This window comes from Ursus arctos, unplaced genomic scaffold, assembly GCF_023065955.2.
Source record: "Ursus arctos isolate Adak ecotype North America unplaced genomic scaffold, UrsArc2.0 scaffold_16, whole genome shotgun sequence".
Classification (NCBI taxonomy): Eukaryota; Metazoa; Chordata; class Mammalia; order Carnivora; family Ursidae; genus Ursus; species Ursus arctos.
The window spans coordinates 39,584,951-39,609,109 of NW_026622830.1; the positions used below are offsets into that span (position 1 = coordinate 39,584,951).

At 41.5% G+C, this 24,159-nt stretch overlaps 1 protein-coding gene across 3 annotated transcripts in view; it reads left to right on the top strand.

The window, feature by feature from the left end:
* Positions 1-24,159, top strand: part of MACROD2 (mono-ADP ribosylhydrolase 2) — a 1,872,659-nt gene that overhangs the window by 1,700,343 nt on the left and 148,157 nt on the right. For all 3 annotated transcript variants that reach the window (XM_057312671.1, XM_057312670.1, XM_057312672.1), the window contains exons 9-11: positions 240-321; positions 15,910-15,954; positions 23,117-23,200. In XM_057312671.1, coding sequence (XP_057168654.1) covers positions 240-321; positions 15,910-15,954; positions 23,117-23,200 — 211 coding nt within the window. The remainder of the gene's footprint in view (positions 1-239; positions 322-15,909; positions 15,955-23,116; positions 23,201-24,159) is intronic.

Here is a 24,159-nt window from a genome sequence, read left to right on the forward strand (position 1 = left end):
TTTACATAGAGAGTGCACACACACACACACACACACACACACACACACACACAACAACAACTCATACACACATTTGAACTTCACTCAACACTGTCATATAGTTACCAGTAGAGTACCAAAAATCTACAAGAGGCTTTTCCATCCATTTTTTTGCTCCAAAACCATGTTCTGGAATATTTCTGATGTTCCAGGGTCACTAATATTTCCTTTCACTTTGAGTATTTATTGTTTGCCTCTAGGTGGATCGAATCATCTTCTGTGTCTTCTTAGAAGTTGACTTCAAAATCTACAAAAAGAAAATGAGCGAGTTTTTCCCTGCAGGTGAGTCAAGTGATTTGTTTTCTTTGGAATTGAGGATTGGAGTGGAGGCATGGGTTATATTCTATTTCGTTTCCTAGCTTAAGGAAATGGTGCAAATATGATCTCCATATACCAGTAACCTGTGGCAACTTGGGTAATAATTTTCAAGAACTCAAGGGCATGACGGGAAATCTAAGCCCTCGACCTTTCTGTCCCAGGAAGTCATAGTATTGTCTCGGGGAAGTCCGTTCATCTCTTGAGTCTCACATCAAAAGTGAGGGGCTGGACCAAATGACTTCTAAAGATTCTTCGTCTGGCCCTAAATCACATAATCTGTGATTTGTTCCCCACACATCTAAGTTGTCCAAGCCTGTGCCTACATCCACCGTGTTAAACACCTTTGTTGGAAATTGTGAAGAGCCCATTTATATTCATAGCCATAATTCAAACAGTTCCTGCACTCTCTCCTTATTCCCCCCAATTTGCTTGGCCCAAATGGCAATGAAGATAACAGCCCTTCCTAGGGCAATCTGCGAAAGGGCTCATTCGTCGTAGTTCACATTTACAAATGTAGGCAACATCTAAGTTATTAAAGAGCCTTGTTTACATTGATTGAGTGTGTCATTAGATTTGGTTGGACCGGTTAATTTGAATATCACCCCCCATTATTCCTCTTCCAGGCTTGTTTAATGTCTAGCTATTTTGATGGTGCCCTTCAAGTCACAGTGCTCAAGGTGCTTTCCTCAGCCATGGTAAGCATGGCTTCCAGGAACTTTCAAGCTACCATGAGCATTGTCGATGCCTGCCTTCAAGCTTCCTTTTGAGATTTCCATATCCATGTCCCTGGTGGCTCTGGCAGGTGGGAGGGAGGGAGTGGCGCACGTTCGCCCGTACTGGCAGCCTGCCAGAGCCATCCAGTAAATGTAAATCCAGGATGCCGTCCCTGGAGATCAGAGTGGGACACAGGTAGCTGTCCAGAACGGCTACAGAAAACTGCTGGACATGTTCAGCTTTGTGCTAATGTTCAAGGTGGACTAAGTTCCTCTGAGTAACGTGAAGTCCTAACCTCTAGTTTCATCACTGAAAGGTGAATCTGCTCTGTGTATTTAACTGGAGCCTTTAACTACAGTATTTCCCTAACTAGGCCATACTGTGAATTCAGAGAAACTCCCCATGGGATGAAGGAAGGGATTGTCATTGTGGCCTCTTTTTTTTCTTCCTTTACCTTCTCCCTTCTCCTTTCTTTACCCCTTTAAAAAAAAAATTCAGCAACTCAGTAATTTACAGCATGTAAAGCACCTAGCGACTATTGAGTAAGTAGTTGTTCGTATGAGCTAAATTTAATAAATTCTTCTCCCCATAATCCAATGACTCTTTTTTCTGTTTCAGTCTCCTTGTTTCATCCTTTCTCTTTATTTCCTACGTAACTGCAGGGAGCCGACTGTGCCTGCATTTCTATATTTTTAAAGTATTCTCTCTTTTTTTGTATTTTTAAGTATTCTTGAGAAAATGTTCATTCATGAAAAGAAATATGACTTGCCATGGTGTGTGATGCAAATATTCTCGTGTCTTGTCAATATCACAGCATATTTCATAAGCTTTCATCATTTTGGACTTCGTGAGTGTTTAGAAATTATGATGTAACATTCATTTTTGTGTCTTCTGAGATAAAAACTTGTTTTTGCTCTAGCATATGATAAAAAATAATTGCATAAGTATGATCAATTGATATTAAAACAAATCTATCCATCAGCAGATATTTCCAGTGAGGCAAAGTCAAAAATCATACTATACATTTATTCTAAGTGGAACAGTTTTAGTGGTCTAGAATGCATTAATAATTATGGAAATAAATTATTATTTGAAAAATTGCTACTTTAAATAAGTCCAACATGCATCTTAGTACTTGAGCAAATGAAATAATAATAAAATCATCCTGAGTTTCATATCAATACTTTGAATCATAGCATGCTCATGAAATTATTTCCAGTGCATATTTATAATAGTAAGCACATTTTTAAACTAAATGTCAAAATCCCCCCCAAATTGTTGAGTATTTCCACAATGCTGAAGCATCAGCCATTTGTGAATTCTGAATATGCAATATGAAATAAAGGTGACTTCTAATGGAATGTGTGACTGCTAATATAAATGATATACATTATCTGTCCATAATCTGAATTTATGGTTAATTCATAACTGTACCATCTTTGATTGGAATATAATTTTTCTGACTTGCTATATATCCCCCCTAGACTGACTTATTCAGACTATCCTTCCCAATGCAATAATAATAGTTTGGGGGAATAAAGTCATTTTATATTAAACTAAATACCTATGTTTTGGTGTATATTAATCCTGTGTCCTTACATTTCATAATCAGAAATCTGAGACAAAATGTATAGGAAAACAGTGCAAGGGAGGTTAGATCACATTAAAGATACAACACATGCAAAACTACTACCTAATATTCATGATAGGAATAATAGCTCACATTTATGCCTTGTTTTCTCTCGGTCAAATGCATAGGCTAAGTCAGGTAATCCTCAGGCTAACTCTAAGAGAGTAGGCACTATAGTAACCCTGCTTTTTGATATGGAAAATGATGCATACCTGAGAAAATGAGGCATATGGCTAGGAAGCAACAGAGCTCTATTTAGAAATTGAGAACAGCATCTGTCATTGCACAAGCGATAATAGGTTCGCTTCCTCAGGGCGTCTCCAGACAAGGGTGGCTTCGACTTCAAGGATGCATTTGGAGCACTGAAAAAGTCTCATTCCCAATGTCATCTGCTGCCCATCATTGTTCAGAGCTGCCATGCTTCTCTCTCTTCTAATACCTGTAAATGTCCTCATGGAAACCATCTACTATGAGTCAAATTGGTACCTTATGGATCTCAAAATCAAATCCCAACCCCATCATCTAGGCAGTGCAGTGCTTTGACCAGAAGGCGAGCAGGAGTGAGGTCGTCACTGGAAAACCAAAAGCTCCTTACTCATGACCACAGGGAAGATGGAGAAGTGCTTGTCATAGTTCGCTAGAGCTGCCATGACAAAGTACCACAGACTGGGGAGCTCAAACAACTGAAACTCATTTTCTCACAATTCTGGAGCTCGAAATGCAGCATGTAGGGGTCAGCAGGATTGGTTTCATCTGAGGTCTCTCTTCTTGGCTTATAGATGGCCACCTTCTCTCTGTGTCTTCGTGAGGTCCTCCCTCTGTGTATCTCTGTGTCCTAATCTTCCCTCTCCTTGTAAAGACACCAGTCATATGCGATTAGGGCCCACCCTAATAATCTCATTTTAATTTGATCACCTATTTAAAGGCCTTATCTCCTAATACAGTCACATTCTGAGGTACTGGAGGTTAGGACTTCAACAAAATATTGTGGGGGACACAACTCCACCCCTAACAGAGCCCATCATGGAAATGCAGTAGGAACCATAAAAGGAAAGAAACCAGCAACAATTTTTTTTTCCAACAGTTTTATATCTTGCTGTGGGTGAAGCACATTTGACTTTTTCCTTCCAGATGTATTCTTTGAAAGTCTAGTGTGACTACTTTATGGAACTACCATAGGCGTTGGTTGCAAATAATTTATAGTTACAGTACACGATTAGATGGCCTATGGCAAATAATATTTATACGATTCAACTCAGAGATCTCTTTGTTCTTTACATAAAAGGTTTTTATTTTTCAGTATGCAGGATTTATTGTGTGTATTTTTCAAAGATTTGGAATATGGAGGTCAATTTTTTTATTAGAGTCTAAGTTCTAATAGAGAATTTAGGGATATTAATTTTCCTCATAATAACAATGTCAAATTTACAGTTTTGGAACTATGTCAAAGAATCCTGATGTTGGAAATAAAAAAATCCCGTGGTCAGCCCCTCCCCCATGTTAGGGAAAGCCTACGTTGGTTTATTGCAATTATTCTCAACTGTATTTTGCAGGAAGGAGTATTTCTCCAAAATAATGTTTTAAGTTATATCCTCTGAAAAATGGGCATGATATTTTTAAAAATTTTATCTGGATTTACTCTCTTAAATCTAACAAGACGAAGTATTCACATGACCTCTTCTTCATCTCCTCTTCTCAGTTGATTTTGTAAGCTTTTCTCATCCAACATCATGCATTATCTTTCTGTCCATCAATCAACAAATAATTTATTATATGCCTACTACATACCCAAGGTTTTGGCCCCTGCTGCATTTAAGATATAGTTCTTATAATATGCCTGAAAGGTAAGTATTGTGCAGAACAGTTGGAAGACAACATTAGCAAATAATCAAATGTAGCATTGGTATGGTCAAAGTACCCAGGAATTCAGAGACAAATATGTCTGAGGACCAGGGTGGTTGTGGCAAATTTCATGAAGAATGTGACCTTCAGGGTTAAGCAGGAACAGAGAGGTGATGCCGAGGATTCTGTAAGTGACAGAGAGGAGGAAGGGCAGTTCGGATGGAAGGATCTGTGGAATAAGTAGGGTGCTTATCTCCAATCCGTGAATCCCTGACTGAGAAGTGTTGACACTCAGCAGCAGGTAATCGTATGACTTTGCACATCTCGCTTAACCTTTTTATGCTTTGCTTTCATTATGTGCAAACACAGTAATGGACCCATTCCAAATAGAATGCATAACAATGTAAATGAATATTCGGAGAGGTGTCTAGACCAAGCATCATAAATTTTAAAATATCCCTGTTTATTTCTTTTTTTTAATATTTTTTATTATATATATATTAGTCACCATACAGTACATCCCTGTTTTGTTTTTTCTTTTAAAGATTTTATTTATTTATTCGACAGAGATAGAGACAGCCAGCGAGAGAGGGAACACAAGCAGGGGGAGTGGGAGAGGAAGAAGCAGGCTCCTAGCGGAGGAGCCTGATGTGGGGCTCGATCCCAGAACGCCGGGATCACGCCCTGAGCCGAAGGCAGACGCTTAACCGCTGTGCCACCCAGGCGCCCCACATCCCTGGTTTTTGATGTAAAGTTCGATGATTCGTTAGTTGCGCATGTTTATTTCTTATTACAATTTTTGTTGTTGTTTTTCGTGTGTTTTTCTTATTACAATTTTAAAAGGAGGCATTTTAATTATTTGTGACCATCTTAATTAAAAAGCATATAACTTCTTATTACAAAAGTAGTACAGATTTATAGTAGAAGTAGGTCATCAAAACGAAGAAGATACAAGCCATCGAAAATGAATTACCTTTTGCGTTTTATCCTTCGGGTCCTTTAAAATGAAAAATGCAAACGATCAGAAATGCAGTCTTATCGCTTGCTGTGTGTCACCACAAATCTTGAACTTTTTTTCATGTCATTATATATTCTTCCATAACATAATTTTAATGGACCCAGTGTTTACCCAAACTCATACAGTTGAACTGGGAATTATTATTGCAAATTTTTCTCTATTCATTTATAAATAACACTTAACAGAAAAACATCTTTATAGATAGATATTAGCATACAACCACCATTTTTTAAGAATACTTTTCGAGAAGTGGAATTACTTTTTCAAAATGCATACACTAGCCCAGACACTTATAATAATTGTCAAATTGACCATTCTGGGTCAATGTCATATACTGAACAACCGAGGGGTCATCATTCCTAGAGTCAAAAATGTGAAGGCCCATACCTTGCATTAGGCACCCTGAGTGATCAGGGTGCCAGTGCTGTGGGGTTCTGGTTGCAGGTGGCCATTTTCTTATTGTACTCTCACAATGGAAAGAGAGAGCTCTCTGGGGTCCCTTCCATAAGGGACTCGTGAGAACTCAACCTTTATGACCTAATTACTTCCCAAAGGCCCCACCTCCTAATATTATCACATTGGGGGTTAGGATTTCAACATACGAATTTTGCAGGGGACACAAACCTTCAGCCCATTGCACTGAGTTCACATTCCCATGAGCGGTATATGAGAGTTTACTTTTCTCTACTCCTCCCAATCGGGCACATTCTCATCTTTTGATGTTACCACTTTTATACATGAAATCAGGTTATTAATGTATATTTCCTTTTTTTCTAGTACGGCTTTTTCTTTCTTTCAGTTATTTATTGCATCTCCAAAATTCTCATGAGAAATTGCTAGTCATATCCTTCACACATTTTTTACTATTTCACCTTTTTTTATTGATCTGTAATAACCTTTTGTATAGTCAGGTTCTTAGTTCTTTCAAATATATGTTGCGAGGAATTTCCCATTTTGTCCCTTGTCTTTGTGATATTGTTTCTTTATAATCAAATCAATGAGGAATGGTAGAAAGACAAAAGAAAGATGAAAGAGAAATGTAAAAATAGAAAGAATGGAAGAAAGGAAGAAAAGTAAAAAAGAAAGACGAAACCCTCTTTGTTAGAGAATGAAGTTGAAAACTCAAAAACTCAAAAATCACCTTTATATTAAGCCTATGTACTTGATCCCAAAAGAAGTCATCTTATTTCTAAATAGGATTATTCTTAGTTCTCCTCAGATACTTTTTAGGCAAAGTAATATGCTTCCTGATTTACAAAGTATGGTAGGAAGAAAAATGCCCTTCCCTCAAGGATGCCTTAAACCTCAGAACCTGCGAATATGTTAGGTCACGTTACAAAGGGGAAATAAGATTGTAGATGAGATGTAGGTCGCTAGTGAGATGACCAAAAGATGGGGACATTATCCTGTATTACCTGGGTGGGCTCAATATAATCACAAGGGTCCTTAGGAGTTAGAAGAAGGAGGTAGAAGAGAGTCACCAGGAGATAATGGCTATGGACCAATATTCAGAGAGATGTGGGTCACCGACTTTGAAGATGGCAAAGAGGGGCCACGAGCTGAAGAATATGGCCTCTAGTAGCCAGAAAGGCAAGGAAGCAGATCCTTCCCAAGAGCCTTCAAAAGGAGCGCGGCCGTGAGGACATCGTGATTATAGCCCACTGAGATCTAGGTCAGACCTCAACCCACACAACTGCGAGATGACAAATTCGTGTTGTTTTAAGCCATTACATGTGTGGCAGTTCATGACAGCAACACTAGCGAACGAATTCACCAGTTGTCTTTGTGTAAGTCAAAGAAACACACGCAAAAACCTGCGTACCCAGTCTGAATTGTACATTTTTTTTTTCCCAAATGGCACATTCGTTGTAGAGGAAAAAACCCAAAAACTACAAAGTGAAAGAATTCAGAAATTTCTTTAATTATGAATATTTACAGTGACTTGGCACATTTTTGCACGTTTGTACACCTTTAACATGTGGGTCCCGTTGATGTTTAGGATTATACAAGACATGTTCTCTGTAACGTGACACAAATGAGTTGACTGCCTTCTTAGGCATTGGGTGTGAACCGTTTCCACTTGATGGGCCTCAAAAGCTACAAACACATTTTGCCTTCAATGAAAATCCAGTGAAGTGTTGCTGTAACCAGGCAACCTGAATGCAGGAAGAAGCAGCAGGCGTAGACTGAAAGCAGTCTGTCCCTTCAAAAGGGGGAACTGTGCGGCGTGTGTAGCAAACGCTTATAAACAGCAAAACACGTAAAGATCTGGGGACACAGACCTTGACTAAGCAGAGTTTGATCTCATTAGGAGGTTTCGATAAAACAAAGACAAGACAAAACGCGGCTTGGAGAAGGGAGATGCTGTAGGCATCTTTACAGAGACCCACGCATGGTGCTTCCAAAAGACCCTTCAAATGTCCTGGGTAGACTGGTTTCTGTTCTGTGGGCAAACACACTGAGGCCAGCGTAGGGGGAGAAAGAACCCTTTTCGAGGTAGAGTGTGTGAATGACGTAATTCCTAATAAGACCCAGAGGTAAGAATAGAGATAAATATAAGGAATAGAGTAAATGAAATCCTCCAACTTTTATTCTTCTTCATCTGTTTCTCCGACTTGGACCCTCAGCTACAGGTTTTTGAGGTTTTCAACTTCAACTGCTGTTCACTCCGTGATCTAGAGCGATTAGTGACTTCCAGTACCCTGTTACAGCGGTCACTGTTGAGGTCATAGAGAGCTCTTCGATGGGTCCAGCATGGTTACTAAACCAGTGTGTATTGGATTACGTGACTCCCATGACCCTTTGCAGCCCTTGTCTCACTTTGCTGGGCAGCCTTTATCCCCTTGACCATTCTGTCTTCTACTTCTCTTCTTGCCAGGCTTCTCTAGTATGCTTGCCCGCACATAGGCCAACTCCAGCTGGCGTCTCCAGGCATCTCCAACTCAATGCCTCCGAAACATTCAAAATCCTTCCCCCCACCCCATCTTTCTCCTCTGAAATCCTATATCTCAGTCATCGATACCATTGTGTGCCCCGTTTGCCAAGCCAGAAACAGCAGAACTATGCATTTTTAAGCAGTGCCTTTTATTTATTGATTTATTTATAAATTAATAAGATTTGAGTACTCCTCTTGACCAAGGACCTGTTGGGGTGGGGTGGAAGGGGACAACCTTTGGCTCGTTTTTTTTTTTTCCTTCTGTCAATTGCCTTGCAGAAAGTGAGGTTAGCAATTTGTTAGACTCTGTAGGTCCAGGTTTTCCACTTAATGGAAGAGCTCTACACTGCAAGGACGTCCCCTTTATCTGTCATTCTTTGCCTGGCATTTCTGCTTTGTCGAGTTTCACATACTGTCGTCTGAAGTGTACATCTTCCATACTTCACGGAAATCCTGAAAAGCTTGGAGCACTTTATTTTGGCTAATAATATTTCCTCTCTCTGCAAATGTAAATTGCTCCTAGAAGCCCTTAGTAATGAAATATTTAAAAGATAAGGGATACAGAAGAAGCCTGTGTGAAGGAATTAAGCCTTAAGAGAGAGGACTTGAGAGCACATGAAATAAAAGCCACAACTAGATTGTCATAATTGTTCTGCTTGGCAGACCTGACTACTGGTGTGGATGCCCCCAAAATCTTTTGACAAAGGAATTTCAGGTGCCCATCCTTTTTTTTCCCCTGGGGAGTGGAGAGGCTGCTTTAGTACCCCATAAGGGTAACTTTCTCCTTCATAACGTACTTCTTTTTCCATGCAACCCACAGGCCTCTTTGCAGCAATTTTCTATCCACATACAGGTCTCTTAGCCAATCTTGGGGTCCTAACCATGGGCCACGATAACTGTACCATCCAGCTGTGTGATAGATGGGCAATTTCCAGCACAGAAGGAAACTATCTTATGGAGAGAATGACTGTTCCTCAGTCCCAGCAACCATCTGGCATGGGCACCCCTCACCAGTATTAGTGTTGGTTAAATATCACCAAGTAACTCAGCGTGGATATCGAAAAAGTGGGACATCTAATGTTTTTGAAAGCTTTTCCTCCAGCACTCAAATATCAGTTCAGCGGATCTCCAGCTGCAGCTTGCAAGAGCATTTCCTGGAGAGCTTGTGAAGCAAGTGTTAGGTCCCTCCCTGAGCTTCTGCTTCGATAGATCCTTAGTGGAACCTGAGAATTTGCATTTCTGACAAGTTCCCAGGTGACGATGATGCTGCTGGTCCACAGACCACACTCGAAACTACAGTTCTGCAGGGTTTTGTAACCTGTTTCTTTTTATACCATTTATTTTCCAAAAGACTGCATTCCTTATGGCGACTCTGGATAAAGGAGTAAGACCGATCTCGAGTGATTGCAAAATCCACAGCATACTCTGTTTTTCAGCAAACTCTGTCTTCCATTAAAGAAGGTGAAGTAGATATTACAGACTTCAAAGTAGGTTAGACACGTTCTTAAAGGGGTTTCTAAAGTGCACAAAGCTATTACTGAAAACTGGTTTTTCACGGGAAACCAGTTTGTTTTCACACTCATTTGTGATCAAAATGAGAACTTTAGTCATATTTGTACTTTTTTTTTTTAAGATTTTATTTATTTATTTGACAGAGAGAGAGAGACAGCTAGCGAGAGAGGGAGTACAAGCAGGGGGAGTGGGAGAGGAAGAAGCAGGCTCTCAGCAGAGGAGCCCGATGCGGGGCTCGATCCCAGAACACCAGGATCACGCCCTGAGTCGAAGGCAGACGCTCAACAACTGAGCCACCCAGGCGCCCCCATATTTGTACTTTTTGTGCAGAACACAACAGGGTAACCTGGCAGAGAGGGTGTAGTGAATAAAACCAGCATCCATTATGAAATTAACGTCAGAGAGGCCCCGTGAGATGAAATGGAGCCTCAGCCACTGGGTCCTTTCTGCCGAGGAAGGGAAGGAGTTTTTCTGGAATCGGCATTTCCGAACACACAGAACAATACCACCTGATGAATTGCCCTCTATTTTGAAATGATATTTGTATCACTTTGGCTAAGAACCTTTTATTTGATTTTTGTCCTCTAACAAAGAAGCACGATGCTTGAAGAACTGTTGGAAGGGCAGTGGCTCTGTGCCCATGCTCCATCAGTCCCCTGACTGCTTCCAAATTTTTTTTTTAAGATTTTATTTATTTATTCGATAGAGATAGAGACAGCCAGTGAGAGAGGGAACACAAGCAGGGGGAGTGGGAGAGGAAGAAGCAGGCTCATAGCGGAGGAGCCTGATGTGGGGCTCGATCCCATAATGCCGGGATCACGCTCTGAGCCGAAGGCAGACGCTTAACCACTGTGCCACCCAGGCGCCCCTGCTTCCAAATTTTGAATGGCATGCCTCCTTATCTCCATAGGCTTATCCTCTTCTTTCATATATTGCTTTTTTGTTCCCCAGTTTTGTTAGAAAAAAAATTCTTGCTGGAAATGTGCTGCATAAATATGGCTCAAGTGAGTACATTTTATAGAATAATGTTGAACTAAAGGGGATTTCATTAATAAGTAACAGCACATTAGGTGCTTTGTAGACCAAAATTACTCTGTGCTGGATTTTAATATAAATAATACCAAAATATTAAGGCATGCATTTTATAGTTTATTAGTAAATTTCTCTTATGAAAAATGTTCTCTCTCAAAAGCTGGTGTGTCATTTTCTGCTTAAAGTTGTTTAGTAACCCTGTAATTTTCAGGATAAAATTTAAATTCTTCAATCTGAGGTATTAAGATTCCCCAGAGAAACAGAGCCAATAGTGGATATAGATTTAGATAGAGATATAAATATAGATGTAGATATAAATGTATTATAAGGAATTGGCTCATGCAGTTATGGAGGCTGCCAGATCCCAAGACCTGCAGTCAGCAAGCTAGAGACCCAGGAGACCTGATGGCAGGGTTCCAGTGGAAGTCTGAAGACCTAAGAACCAGGAGACCTAAGAACCAGGAGAGCCAATGATGTTGCTTTGTTCCAAATGCCTGCAAGCTTGTGACCCAGGCAGAGACAGTGTTTCAGTTGAGTCCAAAGGCAGGAAAACCCCAATGCCCCAGCACAAATGTAGTCCGGTAATAGTTCCCTCATCCTTGTGGGAGAGTCAGCCTTAAACTTATGGGATGAGGTCCACCCACATTACCAGGGCTGTCTGCTTTCCTCAGTCTACCAATTCAAATGTTAATTTCATTCTGAAATTTCTTTCAGACACACCCAGAGTCATGTATGACACATGTCTGGGCATTCCGTGGCCCAGTTACATTGACACATGCAATTGACCATCATACCCAGCAAGATCCTTCATTAACCGGCTTGAACAGGCCACTTTACCCATAATTCCCCTGTAACTCCTCCCTTCAGCCCCTCGGAAGCTAGTTTTATTTCCTTAAAAACATCTTGGCTGTTCATATGCATGTGTTTTCACAGATGTGTTTCCCTTCGTTTCAGTGTGATCACCTTTTTCTTAGTTTGAATCCCTCTAGAAGCAGACCCAGAAACAAGAATTCAAGTGGAAGTCATTTATTTGGGAGATGATCCCAGGAATCACCAGCAGGAGAGTGGGAAAGAAGACTGGAAAGGGAAAGAAGACAGTAGGGCTACATTATAAATTAAATTAACCATTGGCTCAATCCCAGGGTTGGGATGGAGAGGGGAGGACTCTGGGAGAAGCTTCCAAATTAGCCCACTTGAGAAGCAAGGGAACTAAAGTACTTTGGGCAAATCCTGGCAGTCACCTGTGAAAAGCTGCCCTCTTGGGGGTCTTAATTCCCTGATATTTCTCCAGCAGCCTCCCTCAGGAGAGACCTAGGGTTTGGTGGCTGGAAGTCAGGCTGGCAGGGCTGAGAAAGCCCTCAGGCAGAGACCTAGGGTTTGGTGGCTGGAAGTCAGGCTGGCAAGCACAGAAGTGTCAAGGAACGAGGGGGTGTAGGCAGGGCACCCACATCGGCAGGAATGCACTGCAGCCTGTCCCTCCCCCTAGTTAATTTGAACTCACACTTTAGGATTCAACTTCAGCCTCACCTCTTCGGGAAATCCTCCTTCATAGGCCTTCTCTCTGACCTAGCTGCTTCTTGTCTGTTTCCCAGCTAAACATCTGGCTATCTGCATCAGAGAATCTGTTACTTCCTCTTCTGATTGCTGTTTCCACTTCTCTGCGAGCTTTTTCAGGGACTAGATTGCCAGCTCCATCTTCAAGGTCTTCCATAGTTCCGACATGTGGTGTTGGTCAGTAAATGGTTGTTTGAGTAGTTAAAGTAGTAATAATAATGACACCATAACACTAATAGCTGGTATTTATTGACTGCTTACTCCATGTAAGCACTTTACATGTATCACATATTACCAGCTCTAGAAAGTTAGTGCTTTTATTATCCCTATTTTTCAGATAAGAAAGCTGAGGTATAGGTGTATGTAATTTGCCCGAGATTGCATAGCTATATATGGTTTGGCCTGGAAGTAAACCCAAGCAGTCTGAATCCAGATCTTGGATATACTCTTAACCACTATGTGGATAAATAAGTGAAATGAATGAGTAAATGGATAATAACATCGAGTCTGATCCTTCAACACCTGGGGACATTCTAGGGATGATGCTATCAGTATAGTCTATAAAGTTCAAATATCAGCTCTAATGTCACATTTTCCAAAAACCCTTCCCAGTAGCCTCACTGGAAGCAGCTATCCCTACCCTGACACCTTTTGTAATGGCATTGACTACTCTCTATTATATGTTCAAGTGTATCTGCACGTCTTACTTTCCTTACTAATGATAAGTTTCCAGACAACTGTGTAATCTGATTCGTCTTGGTATTTTCTATTTCCCCAGGCATAAAGCCACACATACAAAAGGTTACCAATGAGTGTTTGCCACATGGACAAATGGATACATAGTTGGCAAGCAAAGGGATCTTTGACTCTTCCTTTATCTTTCCCTGGAAACTATGGAGACTCTTTTTCATCCCACTCTGAGATTCCAGAAAGTCTGTTGTCATAGAGATGGTTCTAGATATTTTAGATGGCTCTGAAAAATAAAATTCTGTTTAAATATATTAAGGTCAGGGAAGAATCTGTGAAGAGTTTACTTTGTAACATTTTGATAATCATTTGGTTAGAAAATTATATTCCTAAGAGAAAGATATTCTTTCTCCCAAAATTCTATTCATAGAAAAAAAATGAAAGAAATAAATCATATAGGACATCACTAATATTTCTAACAATTTGAGTGGAAGAAAATTTACTTCTTTGAAAATTAACCGTGCCCATCAAGAATTACTTTCCTAAAACCTTAAATTAAATGCATTTTCCATTCCCAGTGACTGGTATGTCTATAATCTTCATTTATAATTAGCACTTTGAAGAGTGTCACATTGAATAAATTTGGCTAAGAAATTACTAAACTTAAAGCATATATCTGAGAGGAAGTTACAAATCCTTACTGAGTCCTCATTGTTTGCAAATCATCACCTAGATCCATGCTGTCCTGGTGTGTAAGAGATAGATAGGAAATATAAACACGGGAATTCTCCAATTTGACTGAGAAATCAGAGAAAATTAAAAATAAAACCTCAGAAATTTTATTCAGCAGAAATTTCTTTATGGATTTGAGTGTATAAAATTAATTGTATTACATACCAGGGAATACAAAGGAACATAAGAGATAGCCTTTAACTTTGCAGAATTTATGATCTGGAGAAGGGCATCTGTAAGACAGATATGGTAACAAGTAGACTTAAAGTTTGGTGGTAATAATAACTAATATTTAGCACTTAATATCCAGTAGCTGTCCTAGTGCGTTATGAGACATTATCTCATTTAATCCTTACAGCAGCTATATGGAGGAGGCATTATTATCCCATTTTATAGCTGATGAACCCGAAACTCAGAACTGTTGGGTAACTTCTCCAAGGTCACATGCCTAATGAATGAGTGGGTGGAGGAGCTGTCTGCAGACCTCAACCCAAAGGTCCTTAAAGTTGATACAGATAAGGCATTAAAAATAAGGTACACTGAACAGAAGACTATTCACTCAAACTTGGATGGAACAGATGTTATGATGCCTCAGCCTGGCCTTGAAGGATGAGTGTGAACAGAGATGGAGAAAGGCATTGCTTCCAGGACCAAGGAGGGTAGAGGAAACTAACAGAGATCTTAGAAAACAGAATGAAGTGGTGAGTGAGTGAAGGTGGTAGCATGAGTGGGACAGAGGAGGGGAAACCAAGAGAAATCATCAGAACCAGATACTGCTGGCCTTGAGTGTAACTCCCAAGAGTCTAGACCTTTCTCATTAGGCACACAGGAGTCACTGAACAGTCATGAACCAGATCAGAGCTGTATTTAAGATTGATTTGGCAGCTATGTGTAAAAGGAGATGGAGTCCAGAGTAGGAAAAAGAAGAGCAGGTTAGGAAACCACAAAATAGGAAAGTCTGAATTTGAGTTGTAGTGATGTGAATAGAGAAGAAAAAACATGGTAATAAGACAGGACTCAGCACTGGCTGGATGTGAGTTACAATGAAGGAAAAGAAAGGACAGCACGTCAAAAGTTTAAAAAGCATGCGTGGGGGAATGGGATAGGCCAGTGATGGGTACTAAGGAGGGCACATATTGCATGGTGCACTGGGTGTTATATGCAAATAATGAATCATGGAACATTGCATCAAAAACTGGGGATGTACTGTATGGTGACTAATATAACAAAATAAAAATTATTAAAAAAAAAAAAGTTTAAAAAGCAACTGAGTCGCCCAGAGCACAGAGGACACATGCGTCCTTGCCCAAGTACAGGGAGTTTCATTGGGATGAGGGGAGTTGAGTGGGAATAACACAACTGGGGTGGGGTGGGGTGGGCTGGGTATGGGGGGCATTTGAGCTTCCATGGTTAAAGGTTTGGATTTGCATAGCAAACTAGCGCTTTTCACACCGCCGTGCAGGGATTGGACCCCATGTCAGCCTACACCCAAATGGCGAGCTCCACCTTTCTAGATTCTTGAGGAGAGCGTGCGTCCCTTTCATGGATGCAGAAAGTGCGGCATTTAAAGGGTGTGATTTTTATTTTTTGTCCTTTTGAAATGACCAAAGTGACTGTGCGTAACTTTAAAAGCAAACAAATTATTGCAAATATAGTTTTGTTAGACATACCTAAAAAATTTTAAAAGCAAATGTAAACCCTAGGTGTTAAAATTGAGCTCTCATGTCCATTTACGTTACATTACACTAATTTAGCATAATAATATGAGACGATAGAAATGCATGATCCCACTCTCTTTTCTACTGAGTGTTTTTTTTGCCTTTGAACTTTTGTTAGATGGGAGAATTTCTAGCTTTTATATGAGTTTTTCTTTGTCTTTTCCCTTTTTTTAAATAGATGATAATAATGAAGAAGAAGGTGTTGACATGAAAGAAGATTCAGGTATTAAATTTATGATGTTATTCATAGAGAATGGGTAAAGATCATTTTGTTGTTTATGTATGCCTCACATTTTTCAAAGAAAAACATAAGAAGGTTAACAAAATAGGTGAAGGGGATTAAGAGCACACTTACCCTGATGAGCACTGAGTACTCTATGAATGGAATCGTTGAATCACTATATTGTACACCTGAAACGAATACAACACTGCATGTTAACTCTACCGGCATGAAAAGACAAAAAAATAGAAATGTACACTCAGGGTCATAAAATAAGAAAGTAGTTGTGTAACTCTTAGGGCTAATACAATTAGCATATTTAAGCAGTAAACTTTCAGCTTTCTGAAAGCTGAGGTAAAAATGGAACCTGATGTTATAATGAAGAGAGCTGGGTAGCAAATCACCCCAAAGCTTAGTGATTAAAGCATCTGCTTATTATGCTCATATATTCTGTGGGTCAGGGATTCAGACAGAGCCCAGCAGGGCTGACTTGATCCTACTGCTGTACAAGGTCTGAGGCCTCATCAGGAAGCCTCAGTGGTGGGGTGGGGGGTGGGGGGCTGGAATCCTGTGAAGATTTGTTCCCTCACATGTCTGGCCGCCAATTGATTTTGGCTCTCGGCTGAGACCCCAGCTGGGGCAGTTTTCTGAAACATCTATGCATGGCCTCTTTCTATAACCTGGGCTTCCTCTCAGCATGGCAGCCGGGCTCCAAAGTGGTTCCTCTAGAGAGAGCAAAGTGAGCCAGCTGGAGCTGTCCCCTTTTTAAGCCTCAGCCCCAGGAGTCCCACAGAATGACTGCCACAAGACTCTTTTTAGAACAGTCATTAAGAACCCTGGCCAGGCTCGTGGGGAGAAAAAATAGGCTCCATCCCCTGATGGGGAGCAGTGAGGTTTTGTAGAGCACATGGGACCTGAAAGCTTGCCGTGGCCATCTTTGGTACATATATTTGGTACCTAGGATATATTTTTCTCAGTATCAGAAAATAAGATGTGTGCCTATTCCTCAAGAAAGTCCAGTGTTTGTTGAGGGAAATCTAGTGGTCGCAAACATTGGGTCTGGCCTAAGGTGGGCACTCCATTTATGGACTTTGGGTACAAGTTTTCTCTGTAGGCTTCAGTTTACACCTCTGGGGCCAATCTTGTTTGGGAATTAAATGAGATATACCCGAAATGTTTCTTGGACCTTAGTAAACACTCACTAAATTATCACTTCTTTCTTTCTCTACTAGATATTGGAAGGATATAGAACTTAATTCCATAGTATAAGAACTCCTTGTTCCCCATTTTGGCAACCACACTGTTCTAGGCATGAAATGGGGCCAGGTTTCAAAATTAAAATCGATATCTCAGAGGTCCTAATTTTGTGTAACCTGCTATTCGATGCCAGAACTCTATCCATTAATCACCAACAACCTCAGTCTGGGCATCTCTGTTAATGGGAAGCAATTTAAATTCTGAGGTAAACGATCTCTGTTAGTCAAGGTTTGGTTAAAATGGTCCTTTCTCCTGGTTAAGTTAAATCTCTCTCCCTCCCCTGATCTCCCGCTGTCTTCATGGAAAAATACCAGCAGGTGTTTTCTTCGTAACAGCTCACTGTAGCAATGATCCCAACTCCTGTCTAGCTTCTAGCTTCTTCTCTGGTCCAAACATGCCTGAGTCCTATGGTTCCCTTGGTCTCCCCAGGGCAGTGGATTCAGACGGCAGGAGAAGTAGAGGGAGGATCTAGAAGGCAGGAGCAGAAATGAAGGAGGTATTATTGCTGTAATAGTCCATTCCCTGCCTGTATATCCTTGGTACCCGCTATTGCTTTACGGTATCAACAGCGATCTAGGGAAAGTTCTTGTGACCCTCAGCTGAGTGATGTTTGCTGGTCGCAAAAGCAAACTCAAGGTGTCAGGGAGTTAATTTGTCTGGAATAGCCCTCAGCCGATGTTGGGCAAGAGTTGGTGGACCCGTGCAGGACACTTCTGAGACGGGTTATGCTTCACTGCTGTCCAGAGGAAATGGGATGGGCACCTCAAATGGGAGCTCCTGTTTCTCCTCAGATTTTCCAGTAATCACATTGGAAGAAGTAAAGAGAAACAAGTGAAATTAATTTAATACTATTTTATGTAGTATAACATATCTGAAATATTATCATTTCAACATATAATCAATATAAAAATTATATGAGCCTGATATTTTACATTCTCTTTTTTCCATACTAAGTTTTTGGAATGTGTGTGTGCGTTACATTCATATCTCAGTTGAGACTAGACACATTTCACGTATCCATTGGCAACGTGTGGTGTTGGACGACGAGATTCTGTACCATCACCCACAGGCCCCCAGTGGAACTTGCTCAAACCCAGTATTGGCTGCCTTCCCTTTCCTGTCTCACTTCCCTACTCCCCTCTGGTGCTTTCTGGGATGATTTCTTAAATGAAGTATTTGCACTCAAACCCTTGTCTCAGCATCTTCTGACAAAATTCAGCCTGAGACAAGGACTCTGCCTGCCTTTTGTAAAACAGAAAACCCAAGGTGAAATTTCAATTAGAATACCCATTCCTATACTCATGAGGGATATCTTATTCCTTAAAAGAGCCATATGTGGAAAAAAGACTTTAAGTGGTCACCCCTATCTTGGATTAAACTCCATGCATTTAATGTCCATTTCTGCTATTCTCATTTGTCCTGCTCATGTGAAGTATCCTTGGAATATCCTTCAGCCATGGGGAGTACTGCCCTTTCAGCTGGCTGGCCAGTTTAAGGACCTTATCTTGCTAAGGATCATTTGCCTAAGTGCCATAAGTATACATTTCTAGGCAGGAGGAGTTGACTTCTTAATGAGATGCAGCTAGCTATCCAAACCACTGAGTGATTTTAAGAAAATCGTTATTAATGCTGATGCAGAGCCCACAAGGTTCGAGTCAGCATATGAGGTTTGGGGGGCTTTAATTGGATCATCGGTTCTGATTTTAGTCTCATCAGGTTTCCTGGGGGTTTGTGTCCAGCAGCTGGACGCAACTGTTAAAGTCACACTCGATGGCCCAAGGATGCTGTCACTAGGCTGGAAGGAGCTTGGGAAGCTGCTCTCCGTTTCCTAATAACTGCGTGCTGAAATCATGGGGGATTTCCGTGCAGAATGGTTCCACGATGTGCCACTGGCCTTGCCAGACATTGGTGAGGAGGCTGGTTTCAGTTCAGATCTCATACTCAGGCATGTTGGTCTCTAAGACAGGTCTCTAAGCAGACCGTTAAATGCTGCCTTTCCTCTGCCCTGTATGGCCTCTTCTCATACAAGTAGAAATGCTGGAGGGATTTGTACGAATGCAGCTGACATTAGTGAGGGGCTACTTGGGCAAAATAACTGGCCAGCAAATGCTAGTGAATGATAGCAAATAACAATACCAAAACCAGTGAGGTGCTGGTACGCTGACTCTCTGGGTGAAAGGAACCCCAGTTTGGGGAGTTTGCATATTTCATCAGTGTAAATACACCCACCATGTTGGTATTCAAGCTACCAAACATGACATCAATGAATGTGGGAGTTGAGGAGAGACAGGTAGAGTCAGCTGGCTCATGTCAGCCCCAGCACACGTCTGCTGAGCCGGATTTTAATCAAACATGTACCTTGTGCCAGTCACTCAACATACATGAACTCATTTAAGATAAGCCACAACTCTAGGAAGCAGGGATTGTTCCTACACAAGGCTTAAGAGGAATTAGTTCCTGGCTTAAATGGGAGAGCCATTAGTGTGTCTGACCCCAAAGCTCATACCCTTGTACTCCTGTCTCCAGACTCTGAAAGTAAGTAGAGGCAGGTGGTGTGAGATAAGGTCATCCTCAAGGTGAGGCTCTGCCCCCATAGGGAATGACAGAGAGAGACTGGCTTAAATGCTTAGGATTCCCTTAAAGACCTTTATCAGTTTCTTTAATCCTAGCAAAGAAATGTTTCCCCCGTGTCCTTCCATTCGCATGCATTGTTGAAATGGGCCCCGAGCAGGGACAGACAATCCAGTCACCTACGGCAGTGAAGCCACCTGAGAGTGACGAGCACAGTTGAGTTCTTCAGGCAGCAAAGCTATGCTCAGGGCAAAGCTCCAGGTCTCCACCCTCTGCCGGAAAGACAGGCGACATAGATAATATGATATGCGGCCAAGGAGAAGTATGGGGTGCTTTGGAGGAATGTTCCTTCAGCTTCTCCAGACCAAGAGGGAGAGTTGCTTCTGCTGAACCACAAGTAGAAATCTGGGCACAGAGGCCATGTGTATCAGTGACTTTCATTTGAATGCCTCCGCGGGTGTCACGAAATGATACTAATGTCATAGATGACTGTTCATAATTAACATGTATCCGTGCCCACTGACTCCCCAAGGAGGGCTCTGTCACTTCTTAACAAATGAACCGTAGTCCTTTTTGGGTACTTACCTCAAAATGTGGACAGACAGAGACAACTACATGTCTTTCAGAGATGTCTCACCCGTTCCCCAAGGATTCCTATTCAGGTTGGGAAATCATTATCAAGTTCATTATCAAGGTTCATTATCAAGAACTCATTTTCAGGAGATGCTGGTTTGGGGCTGAATGCCCAGCACTGGGGCTGAATGCCCACCTCTTTCGTCCCCATTGCAGATGATGCATTTCAGAGGCAGCTTCCAGAGAGTGTTAGAGTCTCCTTCCAGGGAGATCACAAGTGCTGCTTTGCCCGTTTTATGCATTCTTTTGAGCACAGCATCTGTGCTCAGTGAGCTGTTCCAAGCACCTCATTTCTGGTTTTACTGAACCCACTCTGAAGGGTCAACATCCATCTCACACCTGGTGACAGAAGTTTGGGGGAGTTGCTAATGTAATCATTGGCAGAATTTTTCACCCTGGCCATGGTAATGATCTTAGATGTGACTTACTTGCAACCGCGGAAACCCTACTTAGTGTCCAAAAATCTTAGTAGTCCATAATGCCGAAGTTTTTAATAGCACATCTATCAAATGCAATTTTTTGTTCTGTGCCTTTTTTAATAAATGGGAAAAGAAAAATGAGTCGCCATAGCTCTGTAGTGTAATTTTAGAATCCTGGCATAAGGCGACAGCTGCTAAGAGAGTAAGAATTAGGCATGGGCCCCATTATATCTTGGCCTTAAAGAAAGGCCTGAGTAAGGGGGGAAAGAAAACCGAATTGGAAATGAAATTCTCAAGACACTACTATGTACCGGGGACACAAGAGAGATTAGGAAAGACAAATGTCCTCTTCTCAAGGAACTTAGATTCTTAGGAGGTGGGATGGAGAAGGGAGATACACAATCAAGAAAGAAGGAGACAAGATAATTTCAGATACATTCAGTGATGTATTTGAGAGAGATTTCCCTTGCAGGCATCCTTCGTATTAGGAATTCACGGAGGGCCTTTCTTGGGAGGTGAATTTGATTTGAGATTAATAGGTGAGAAGGAGGTAGACATATGAATGTGTGTTTTCGGAGTGGGAGGGGAGAACAGCAGATGTGACGATTCTAAGGCAGAAGGCAGCCTAGTAACGATGGAAGAACCCACAAAGGCAGCCAACACATCTGAAGCCAAAGAGCAAGCGAGAGGCGAGGCTAGAGCAGTAAGTAGAGCCCGAGGGGCATGTGTCCTGGCCCAGGGAATGGGATTGGGATCTTATCTAAGACCAGTGGTATTTAAACAGGTGAGCAACAGGATCGGGTTTATGTTTAGAGGATAACTCTGGCTGCTACATGGGGAATAGTTTCAAGAAGGTTAGGAAGCCAGGATGTTACTACAGGAACTCAAGTAAGAGATGCTGCTGGTTTGGATTAGGGTGATGATTGCAAAGGACGAGCGCAGCAGATGAATATGGGGTATTCTGGAGCAGAGCTGATAGGACTTCCGAGGACCTTCCTGGAAAAGTGACTGAAAGCAAATATTAAGGACAATGTCTCAGTTTGTGGGTTTGAATTCCTGGGTTGAGAATATACTCTCCATATACTATGGAGAGAACATCAAAGGTATTGTTCCAGCAGTGCTGTTGGAAATGCCTAATGGGATTATTTACATAAATTTGAAATGCTTGATGAGAGCCCAGTGAAGGGAAATCATGAGGGCTGGAAAGAGGGAGGCACCATTAAATCCCAGCCCTGAAAGGACAATGGGGGAAGGGGTAGTTATAGGACACAGGAGACAGAGAGGGTCATGTGGAGAAAGCCAACTGATTGGGGCTGTGACCTGAGATAGAGGGGTACAATAAACACTTGAAGGCTACTGGTAGGCTAGGAAGAAAGCCAGAAATTTCCCTAGTACGTAGAGATCAGTCTCCCAGGGCACCGTGGGTGGGAGGTGGGGTAGAGGGAGAGTGGATCTGGAGGTGCAAAGAGAAGACAGCCAGTCCAAATACAAAACGAGCTGCCACGTAAGCAGTTGAAGACATAAGCTTTGAGCTTAGTAGAGAGACCAGGACCGGAAATACAAATTAATGCCTAACAAAGTATCTGTTTCTGAAGGGGATGAATTTAGAGATACTTTTCCTAAAACTGTCTTCAAATTTTTTTTTTTTTTTCTATCTTCAGAATTTACATTATCAGCCTCCTTGGATAGACTTTGCCCCAGAGGGTATTGGGAAGGATTGAGAAAAGTGGGAAACATGTTAATTCAATTGGGGGCATATAGCAGTTGTTTAGAATTTGGATGACTAAAGAAATCCGTTAAATAGAAGGAGGATAATTTCAAGCTGCACCCCAGCACCCCGAGATGAGATGACTTTGCAGCCGATCAAGCTCTACTTTGAGGATTTAGTAAAATGAAATTGCATTTTGGCAACTGTCAGTTAATCCGTGAGGTTTTAACTCAAACTCCTGTGGAGAAAAAAAATAATAATTTGGGGTTGCCTTATGGAAAATTTCTTTTAATTTAAAAAAAAGCATTTAGGATTTCACGTTTGTGGGAATCATTAATGATGGTCACAAAAAGATGTGAAGCTGAGGCTTTAATGTCAGTCTGTGTACCCTGGAGAATCACAGGCTCTTGCCAAAATTTAGCTCAGCCAAAATGACAAATGAATCTGTGATCAAGCTTCACTATACATGTGGGTTTACTGAGGAATAAAAAAAAAAGGGAGGGGGGACTTTAAACTTCAACATAATTTTAAATGTTTAATATCTAAATAAGAATATTTTAAATCTTTATGCTTCCAGAGGGATTAGAGCCAAAAGGCCTCTCTCCACCCCACAAGAAGAGCAAAGCAAAGAAGCCAGAATGTTCCAAAGACTCTAGTGAAGGTGAGTCCTGTTCCTCCTGTCTTTAGAAAATTACTCCATGAAAAGAAAGTTCTGGTTAACCTTTAAATTACGTGCGTGCTCTCATGTTCAGATGTTTCTCAGGGTTCAAAAATCACAGAAAAATACTTTATCCTTTCCTAAATTCTCCCCTGAATGTGAGGACAAAATATCAGATTTAGGTTTAATTGGTGAAAGTAAAAACCAAGTTTGAAAAAACACATTTTCTGTTTGTGATGTATTTTCTGTCCCTGCGAAGTGCTGGCGAGTTAGGTGCTCTGTTGTCGCGTGCGGGGGAAGGTGGAGAGCTGGCTGTGGGAGCCCTGCGTAGCTCATGGCCTTATTGGGATCATCTGCTGTCTTCACGGACGCATTCTGTGTCCAGGTTCAAACCTGAGCAGTGGGTGCTGGAAATGCTTCCGGTCTTTTCTTCTCTTCCACTTTCGAGAAGCCAGCGTATCTTTACGTTAAGTGGACAGGCTCAGTTGGGCTCAGTTTTCTGAAGAAATGAAGCCAGTCTCTCTTTGATTTACAACACTAGTGCCACCTACAAGATATTCACATTTTTCTTTTAAAATGTAGATTAGGTATTTTTTTAAGGGATCCTCTCATCTCCGGAGTATGCGTGAACTCTTAAAGGGGAACGTATTTATGCTTTCTCGTTTCTCGAGTTGGATCCTCACTTCCGCCGCTGGGAAACGGAGAGCATTATAATACTGACGGTGTCAGCTTGGGTCTTCGGGAAGGAAGATGCCAAGATGAAATAGGAGGGCAGGAAATGTATGGGGTGCGGGGAGCCTTGAAGAGTAAATGGGGGAGGAGCAGGAGGAGGCGAAGGAGAGAAGGAAGGAAGATGAGCTGGGAGGAGTCTCCATCTGTGGTGCAGGATGAGAAAGTCTGGGGAAGCCCAGAGCAGAGACTGGCCATCACAGTGGACTTGCACTGGGCAGGAACGGCTAGGC